The sequence below is a fragment of the Laccaria bicolor genome, genomic scaffold (genome assembly GCF_000143565.1).
Source record: "Laccaria bicolor S238N-H82 LACBIscaffold_33 genomic scaffold, whole genome shotgun sequence".
NCBI classification, from domain to species: domain Eukaryota; kingdom Fungi; phylum Basidiomycota; class Agaricomycetes; order Agaricales; family Hydnangiaceae; genus Laccaria; species Laccaria bicolor.
The window spans coordinates 558,057-567,591 of record NW_001889904.1 but is presented as its reverse complement, the minus strand read 5'-3'; the positions used below and the strand labels follow the sequence as shown (position 1 = coordinate 567,591).

Sequence of the window (9,535 nt, the reverse complement as noted above, 5' to 3'; positions counted from 1 at the left end):
CATTGTTCTCAGAGATCTTCAGTGATATTTTTCTTCTGAAGTTCAGCCAAAACAGCTGTAGCCTCATTTCTTCGCAGAATAGCAGCATTCCATTTTCTCCTTAGCCAGTCTCCCAGACCCATGAGAGATTTGTGGTCCAGATGTTTCACTTGGGTATCAATTGTATAGATATGTGTGTAGTAGCCACTAACACGCAGTGACAGAATCAAAAGCTTAATTGAGCTCCAGAATCTTTCACAGCCTTCACCATCAGTTAATCCAAAACCAGTACACTTTCTTGGATTGTAAATAAGCTGGCAAGCCCACTGATGACCATAAGCATGAAACACTGAGATAGCCCATATCAAACAATCATGAAAGTCTTTTAGAAAACCCCATTTAACACAACTTTGATGAAGTTGACAGCCAATATCATAGAGTACACCCACACATGCAGTAGAGGGTAAGTGATCAAAGAGACGCTCCAAAAGAACAAGAGCATAATGTTGCTTTTCACCAGCTGAAGTCATATTGGCAAGCCACAGAACCCGATCATGTCAACAGAGCATTGCCATTAGACCTGTGTCTGAGAAGAACTGAACTCTCTTTTCATCTGCAGCAGTAAAAGAGTCTTCACACAAGTTTAACACAGAGTTAGGTACTTTTATACCAGGTTCACAGTGATCTGCAGCCTCTGACACAGGTGGTTGCCTAGATTTCTCATTGCCTTTTGGTTTAACTTGTGGTCGAATATTCTCTACTGTGGTTTCCATCGCTTTGACATCAGTTGGGGAGACAAAAATGGTATGAGGATGCTGACGAGGAGCAGGTGGTTCCTTGCCTTGAGCCTTTCTTGATTTCTGCTTGAAGCATGCATCTAGACATACTATAAAGTCGACACTCCAAAAGGAACCTTAGTAACAACTCTTGAAATAGAAGAAGGATCACACACTCGTTTTTCTTCCAATCCTTTCCCCCAAAACAGAGTGGGCAACAGGAGCGTAAGTAGTTACTCGGTTGATCTTCATTATCTGTCTCAGGAACAGATGCAGCCTCTGGAGTAGCATTTTCACTATCTGGGCTGATCATTTCTGCATCTATCAAATGTGGCTCTCAGCTTAACCATAGGGAAAATCCCTGGCTTGTACTTACCATCATCTATACAAATAGATATAAGATGAACAAACCCCCCAATATATATATATATATAAAGTGTCATCATACCTGAAGAATCAGTGACTGGCAGCCTAAATTGATCCAAGTAGTTGGCCAAGTAGTGGTTTTTTTTATCGATCAGTGTAGCATACCACTGCATAGCAGCCCCAAAGCGCCGGCACAAGTTATTCTAAGAAAGACACCAGATATCAGAAACCATCCATAAAAAAACTGGGAACTTACTCGAGTAGATAGCTTGTACCTCCTATTACCAAGAAATGACTCCAAGGTCTCACACCAAGCTGTTGTATTTGGTGCAGCATTGACAAAAAGGCCATTGACAAACTCAAGCATATTCAGGTCAACTGCAAGAGAGGGCAAAAGTGGAGCACAAGGAAACAAACCCTGCTGAAGCAGTTGCAGGGCTGGAGATGTGCATGTACACAGAGTGAGTGTCTCAATCCCTGCCCAATAAGAATAAAAGAGCAACCAAGACAAAACAAAAAATTAACATACTTTCAAAAAATATACATGCAACTTTTAAAGATCTTCCGGCATGACAACCACTACAACCAGCCACCTGTCTAACTTCTAACATATTTCGCAGAGAGTCAGTCTCCCTCAGGAGTTGAATATAAGGTTGCATAAGAGCAGGAAGGATTTCCCCCTCCCATCGCTGAAATTGGCATGCCTTTTTACCTGGTTTTACCCCTTCAGCTTCACCAATTATGTCAGTGGCCAAAGCCTTGAAAGTATCAGTTTGATCCTCTTGAGAGGAATCTATATGCTGGACAAAATGGCCCTGGGGAGTGTAAACATTGGCCCAGGGTTCAGATGTCATGTCTCCCGTGCCATAGACTCTCCGTGTTTGGAATGTGCCTGCTGCCACTAAGCTTCTGAGAAGCTCTTCATGAGATTTTACCGCTTTCCGTTTGAACATGGCGCCGTTAGACGAGGGACAAAGATGGGGAGGGAAGAAAGGCAAAAACCAACCATTGACTGTCTTATCTCACCTACACAATCAATCACAAGACAGGTCTATTATTATACATATGTCCGAAATTAACATGACGTGAGAGGAGAGTACAAGATATTGCCCAAATTGTGAATACCCTATGTCCGATGTTAGTCTGTGGCACGATGAATCAATCAGATTGCGATGAGCCTACCTCCGATGTTGATGCATGCCACAATATATGATGGGAGGCCCCCTGCCCGCTAGGCGCTAGACGGTGATGATGACAGGACATCGCGATGATGATGTGGGGTGCAAGGTGCACGACCGAAGTTGTTGAAAAAGGTCTGGCAGTACACCCTCACCACCGCTTCCTCAGATTCCCTAAACTTGGCCTCTGACATACTTTCAGACATGTACTGCACTTTCAACTGTCTCAAAGTGTCCCCTGGCCAACCCAATACCACTCGTTGTAAAGCTTCCACATACTTCACACAATCCTGCCAATTATCCGCCGCTAGGCCCATGTGAGAAGGTGGATCTGTGGAGATGACAACACTGTTGCTGTCATCAGGGAAAATGTGACGAATGAGGTTCTTGCGCAAGCCGGCTTCAGATACTGATGCCCAGGCAGCAGGCAAGAGATGATGGTTGAGCTGGTGGATCTCGTGGCGGAAATTCTGTTCAAACACGTTCCAAATCACCTGTGATATGATGTCAGGGGTCGTTTTCCCCTTGCATGACTGCCATGTTCCCCCAATAAACCACATTGGGATGAGAGCCAAGAGACACTGCATAGGAGAAAATAGAAGCTTGAACCTCCTTGGCCTTGGAAGAACGGCGGTTGGTCCCCTTTGTCACAGGCCGATCTTTTCCCTTGTTTTTTTGCACCCCACCATGGGCTACTTTGCTCGTTGAGGGTAACGGAGGGAGCAAGCACATTTCCTTGGCGAAATTGTAGAGATAATTCCGCCAATGCTGTGGCGCAGGCAAATGCAGGGCGGTATCGACGTTGATGAGCAACTGAAGCCACTGAGCTTGCATCATCAGCCAAGCCAGTATCATGCTTCTATGGTTTGCACTGGTGATAAAGAGAAAGGGGTCTGGGAATTGATGACCATGGAGCTTGTTCCTGACAGGGTTTGAGGTTATGCAGCAAGAATCAGTATCCACCGCTGCTAACGCCTTCTTCCAGGCAGCAGATTGTGTTGGTACATAGTCCAAATCCGGCTCCTGGAATTTGGCGAGATTTATGCCAACTATAATGAACCAATTCAATTAGTAACCGCCGAGATGGGCCAGAAGGGAACTTGCCTTGTGCAGGTTTATTCGACATTTGGATGGTGGCTCCATGGGACAAAGATGGGGCTATTATGCAGTACTTTACAGTGCCCCACCTATTCCTGCAGGAATCCTGCAGGAATGGGGTCATTCCAGTGGAATTCCAGGGGAATCCTGCAGGAATAGAGTCATTCCAGTGGAATTCCAGAGGAAGCTGCGTGTTTTTCGGTGGGCGCTCGTGTTTTTCGGTGGGTGGTGGGATGTTTTCGTGGGCGGGGTATGGTTTTCGTGGGCGCTGGCGGTGTACATGGGCGGTGGGCGTCGTTTTGTGCCCGTTGGGTGTCGTTTTGTGTCTGGGGGCGTTGTTTTCGTGGGCGTTGGGGGTTTTCGTGGGTTACGGCGCTCGTTGTTTCGTGATGTGGCGTCGCCGCGTTGTTGTTGAAGGGTGTTGTGGTTGATGTTGGTGGTCGTGGTGGCCATGGGTGATCGAGGAGCGATGTTGGCGGTGGTGGCTATGGGTGACGGTGATGGCGTGGCGTTGGCGGCGGTGACGAGCATGGTGGTGGTGGTGGAAGAGAGTGGCCATGTTTGGTGAGCATGTTCACCAAACAAACATTGTTTGTGATCCATTGAAAATAAATAAACTATAATACAGTAACAAATAAATAAAATAAACAGATTGGACTGGAATCCCATTCCTGCCCACTCCGGGGAACACCATTCCTCCCATTCCGGGGAAGACCATTCCGGGGAACATTCCGGTGTACATTCCGGAATCCACCGGAATGGAACACACCGGAATAAACAATTTAGCAGGGCCTTCTGCTAAATTCCATTCCACTGGAATGACCGGATTCCTGCAGGAATAGGGGGGGCACTGATAAGACCTCCTATTATGCAAAAATATGAGTTGACGTGTTTTTAAAGTACTTAGCATGTAAAAACTTACCGGATGGAAAAGTCACTACCATGGCAGGACCAGTTGGGGCCTCCTTGGCGACGACTTGAGCGTCAGTGGGACCAAAATGCCCCTCATGCCAGTTCTGGCAGGCTATAACGTAATCTCCACTTCGAGGGCATGCTGTGAGCACAGTCGGGAAAGGCATTCCAGGGTAGTCTTTGTCCATAAATTCACGTGGATCACACTCACTTGACTGACGACCGTGTGTCGTTGGCATTTTTTCCCAACCAGGTGCGATGATGCAACGAATAGTCATGTCATGTGGGATACTTGAGGGCGGTCGGACATACCAACCAGGTACACCAGCTCAGTAGAGCATTGCGATACAGTTGGGGCTGTCCATAATTGCACCCATGATCGTTTCATCAATCTCGTAGATTTTGCTGGTGCTGTCGTTGAGATGGAAAGCCCACTTGGTGTGCCAGTCAAACATGGCGAGGGTTTCCAGATAGAGGCGCTGGAAGGAGCAGATGCGGTAGATCATGTCATGTTTGGTGAAAGAGCAAAATTTGAGTTGCAGGGCCACGTCTGCAGTCTTGTTCACCAGGTAAAAGAGACGGCCAAAATCCTTCGTCTGCTTAATGTCTCGGCATGCAAGGTGAAGCATTTTGGCCTCCTCTCGCAGAAAATCGGCGATATCACCACGCAGAGTACCAAGATCGCGGTAAGCAGAGCCTTTCGCTTCCACAAAGTGGTTATCTCGCAACTCCCACCAACAGAACCTGAGTTCATGCTCCTTGATTTTGACTTCGAGCGGACGCGATCTGACGAAAGGGAGATGCCAATGGGTGTCGATAAACCATTGTGGGCATACAGTGAAATCTGCCCAGGCAAAACGACCGTCCTCTTGTGCCCGGACAGCTCGGGGTCGCAAAGAGATAAATGGCATCCAATCCGCGTTGGGAGATGTGACAATCATCCAGTTGGGGATGGTCTGCCCTGGCTTCAAGTAAGGTGGGGGAACACCTGTTTTCTGATGAGGTTTATACGCCTCGTTGAGCTCTGTAATTGCTAATACGTCAAATGCTGTGAATTCCCCTACACTAGTAGAATGTCAGATAGAAACATCATAGATAAATGATGCTTACCATCGCGTTCATAGAATTCAAGGGCGGTATCACCATTGTTGTGGTGGCGACGCCCCTCCCAATGCGGACCATAATAGCTATTTTATTGCTATCATGGAATATAATGAAAAATCATAATGATAGCCCTGGGGGTAGAGATGAAATTGGAATGAAATATTGAGAGATACTCAATCAAAAATCCCAATGAAAGTGCACAAGAAGCAATGGATACATATAACCTAGGCAATGAAATATTTATTGAAATGCACAATGAAAGCACCCAGAATTGATAATGAAATATTCAATGAAAGCACACAGCATTAATTAATGAAAGGGGAATGAAAATGGTTGAAATTCCTAATGAAAGAGGCAATGAATACACCTGACCTAGGGAATGAAATATTTATTGAAATCACACAACATTAATTATGAAAAGTACGATGAAAGCATCCAATATTCCTAATGAAATATTCAATGAAAGCGCACACCATTAATTAATGAAAGGGGAATGAAAATCGTTGAAATTCCTAATGAAAGAGGCAATGAATACACCTGACCTAGGGAATGAAATATTTATTGAAAGCATCCAATATTCCTAATGAAATATTCAATGAAAGCGCACACCATTAAATATGATAGAGGCAATGAATACACCTGACATAGTCAATGAAATATTTATTGAAATTACACTGGATTGATTATGAAAAAAGCAATGAAAGCACCGAAAATTCCTAATGAAATATTCAATGAAAGTGCACACCATTAATTATGAAAAAGGCAATGAATACACCTAACCCAGTGAATGAAATACCTATTGAAAGCACACAGGTTTAATTATGAAAAGTACAATGAAAGAACTGAACAGCTTCAATGAAATATTCATAGAAAGCACATGATAATAATTATGAAAGCTTTTATGAAAGGTCCTAAGAAATGTTATGAAAGGATCCTGTGGTCTTTGCCTACATTTTATGAAAAGAACATAGCCTTTATGAGAAAGAAAGACACAGGACACACCTATGAAAGGCCTTTCATAAAACTTGTGGACTTATACACACAGCTCTACAGGCAAGTGCCTTGGTTTTATGATAAAAGTGGTAGCCACCAGTCGCAGCATCAGACTCTTCGTACAGAGAAGCTCACATGTGTGTATCAAGGGCTCCTCATATTGACTGGAAGATGGCATTGTGATACAAGTCAAGCTGACAGGAACTGTAGGCAACAGTCATTTAGGTGACGAAGGGTTTGGGCCATTGTAAAGTTCCACTTACCCAACAAAACATTGACTGAGGAATACACAGGTAAAGTAAGTATGGTTATGCGGTTACAGACTATGGAACACAGAATCTATGAAACGACATGTACGAATGGCCGCTGAGGCTGAAGACGAACAACTGAAAGTCTGCTTGCTTGCCATTGACTTATATTCTGGTGAACGATTGACTTAAAGTCTGATCTTGGCTTTGCCGGCTGTTCAGAACGAGATAACGAATGACAACTTACCTGTACCAATCAAGGCTGTGGGGGCACGGGGGACGTAGAAGATGAAGGGAGAAGCTGAAGACCTGACTTTGTTTGGCGTGAGCTTCAAACACCAACATCACGGGGTGCTGCACCTCCGTTTAATCAACCTTAAAAGGTAGATCAAGGTTCGTCCCATTTCCTTTCACCTGCTCACCCACCAGGTATGGTTGCCAGCAGACTTTGAGTTGCTGGCTTGACTGACTTGACTTTCAGTCAGATTCTTCGTACATCTTCCAGCCAGACTGTAGTTGGCCGATAAGACTTTTATCGCAACCGTCGACCGCCCTCTATGCACAATCGCATCAATTACAGCAATCACCGTCCACTTGGAGGTACGTCATTTCCCTGAAACTGCGTTATGACTTAATGACCTTGGTTGCACCCATCAGCCTCTCAGCCTCAAAACACCTTCGCCCAAGGCAACGCGTTTCGCATATGTTCGGAGGTACATGCTTGAGTTTTTCAGTGGCATTCCTTGCTTACAAGAAACCCCTTTAGCGTTGACCAGTCATGCGGACCTCCCGCTAATTCAGCGCAGTATCTTCATGCTCGCATTACAATCGCATCGATTACCGACATTGGTAAGCAGGAAATTCTAGATCAAACACCGTCTACCCGGATGTACGTTGTTTATCTGAAACTACATTGTGAATGACTAACCTTAGTTGCACCCACCAGTCTCTCAGTGGCAAAAGGCCTTATCTTGTTGCTTGAAAATAGAATACAATATAGAATAGATTATATACAAGAATATGCTACTTACAACCATTTATGTAGAGGCCCAAATGCCTTCCAAAATAGAAGGGAACACACCAGAGGCTGAAATGCCTTTCCAAATTGAAGGGAACACACAAGTGACCTCTTTCTCAGGAGGTATGTGCTCGTTTTTTTCAGTCATGTTACTTGCTCACTTGAAGAAATCCCTTTAGCCTCGACCAATCACCCTGACCTCCTGCTCGAAAATAGAAAAGATAATAGTTGAAATTATATATGCAGAACTCAGATCTATGCTTTCCAATGTGTATAGGCTGCACTCTCGCCTTACCCCATGTGCGGCACTCACAATGTAAGTCTTTCGGTCGACCAGCTGTATTACGTGCTCAACCCACCATTCAGTCTGGGCTACTAACCCTAATATGCATGCATGGCCTGCCTCCACACTGTCCAAATTTCGAAGGTCGTCAGGGCTGTCGCGTTGCATGTGATCACACGCACACAAATATTTAACCAGCTCACACCCACTGGGAGGAACTTCCTTCCACCGCGACTTATTTGAACAAGCCACCAAGGGCTTCCTAATTCACTCTACAGTATGCCTCCCTGCGCTCCCAAACAAAAAGACCAAGGTTTGGCAGGTGGCAGATCTCATTCCACGAAACCCCCTGTAAGTCAATCACCCTCCCTCCCCGACTGTGTACTGACGTGGCACATGTCACTTAGGCTTCAAAGGCCAACGAAAGCTCAAAGAAAAACAAAAAGCCAGAGCCAAATCTCTCCAAAAAGGTATGTCGTGCAGCATCTATATAGTCACTATCTCCACGCGTCAAGTCCTCAAATGCATCTTGATATCGACCAACAAATCCCGCGATGATGTGCAAGCGATGAACCTCGCACAGGCAGAAGCGCGGCTGAGGGCAGCAGCTGGCAAAAGAAGGTTAGTTGCTCACCTTATTGTTTTATCCATCATGGAATCAGACTTTATGTCGACAACCCTGCTCAACCAGACTTTAGTTGGTTGGGCAGCGGCGGCCTCGGAAACATAAACTAACTTCATTTAAACAGTGTCCAGGATTCTGTCCCTGCTTTGCCTGACAACATGGACGACGTTGTCACTACGTGAGTTGTTTCTGCTGTAGATTACATTAGAACAATCTCATAATAATTTTAGGATATGTGCCACAGAGCCTGATGCTCCAGTTCCACCATCCAACTCCCTCTCCTCAGCCACTGTGGAAGGCATGAATGACGAAGACGAAGATGACCCTGGTCGCCCACATCTGCCACCATGCATTGAATTGATATCCCTCAGCCACTTTGATGACATCAAGATCACTGCCTTGAATGGCGCACTCAAAGGCAATACTCGTTATCGATTTGCCTTTACAGAAGGGGAGGTCTTAGCAGTGCCCCCCCTATTCCTGCAGGAATCCGGTCATTCCGGTGGAATTCCGGTGGATTCCGGTGGAATGGAATTTAGCAGAAGGCCCTGCTAAATTGTTTATTCCGGTGTTTTCCATTCCGGTGGAATTCCGGTGGATTCCAGAATGTACACCGGAATGTTCCCCGGAATGGTCTTCCCCGGAATGGGCAGGAATGGTGTTCCCCGGAGTGGGCAGGAATGGGATTCCAGTCCAATCTGTTTATTTTATTTATTTGTTACTGTGTTATAGTTTATTTATTTTCAATGGATCACAAACAATGTTTGTTTGGTGAACATGCTCACCAAACATGGCCACCCTCTTCTTCCACCACCACCACCATGCTTGTCACCGCCGCCAACGCCACGCCATCACCGTCACCCATAGCCACCACCGCCAACGTCGCTCCTCGATCACCCATGGCCACCACGACCACCAACATCGACCACGACAGCCTTCAACAACAACGCAGCGA

At 45.6% G+C, this 9,535-nt stretch overlaps 3 protein-coding genes across 3 annotated transcripts in view; 1 reads left to right on the top strand and 2 right to left on the bottom strand.

The window, feature by feature from the left end:
• Positions 1-253: 253 nt before the first annotated feature.
• On the bottom strand, positions 254-2,859 carry LACBIDRAFT_331425 (uncharacterized protein; the record flags this gene model as incomplete). Its single annotated transcript, XM_001885718.1, has 11 exons — positions 254-328; positions 429-499; positions 800-856; positions 993-1,076; positions 1,132-1,137; positions 1,204-1,226; positions 1,287-1,324; positions 1,378-1,499; positions 1,539-1,598; positions 1,651-2,142; positions 2,496-2,859. 11 exons carry the CDS (start codon positions 2,857-2,859, stop codon positions 254-256), a joined length of 1,392 nt encoding a protein of 463 aa, XP_001885753.1.
• Positions 2,860-3,517: 658 nt separating this feature from the next.
• Positions 3,518-7,691, bottom strand: LACBIDRAFT_331424 (uncharacterized protein; the record flags this gene model as incomplete). Its single annotated transcript, XM_001885717.1, has 14 exons — positions 3,518-4,014; positions 4,320-4,487; positions 4,622-4,666; positions 4,974-5,369; positions 5,420-5,496; positions 6,087-6,129; positions 6,159-6,209; positions 6,542-6,610; positions 6,670-6,684; positions 6,902-6,983; positions 7,077-7,247; positions 7,406-7,414; positions 7,583-7,624; positions 7,686-7,691. 14 exons carry the CDS (start codon positions 7,689-7,691, stop codon positions 3,518-3,520), a joined length of 1,671 nt encoding a protein of 556 aa, XP_001885752.1.
• Positions 7,692-7,970: 279 nt separating this feature from the next.
• The window catches only part of LACBIDRAFT_331423 (uncharacterized protein), a gene marked incomplete at both ends in the record, with an annotated part of 2,251 nt that continues 686 nt past the window's right edge, over positions 7,971-9,535 (top strand). The window contains 6 exons of the mRNA XM_001885788.1: positions 7,971-7,988; positions 8,234-8,306; positions 8,363-8,425; positions 8,471-8,576; positions 8,705-8,758; positions 8,811-9,103. Of these exons, the coding sequence (XP_001885823.1) occupies positions 7,971-7,988; positions 8,234-8,306; positions 8,363-8,425; positions 8,471-8,576; positions 8,705-8,758; positions 8,811-9,103 (607 nt within the window). The remainder of the gene's footprint in view (positions 7,989-8,233; positions 8,307-8,362; positions 8,426-8,470; positions 8,577-8,704; positions 8,759-8,810; positions 9,104-9,535) is intronic.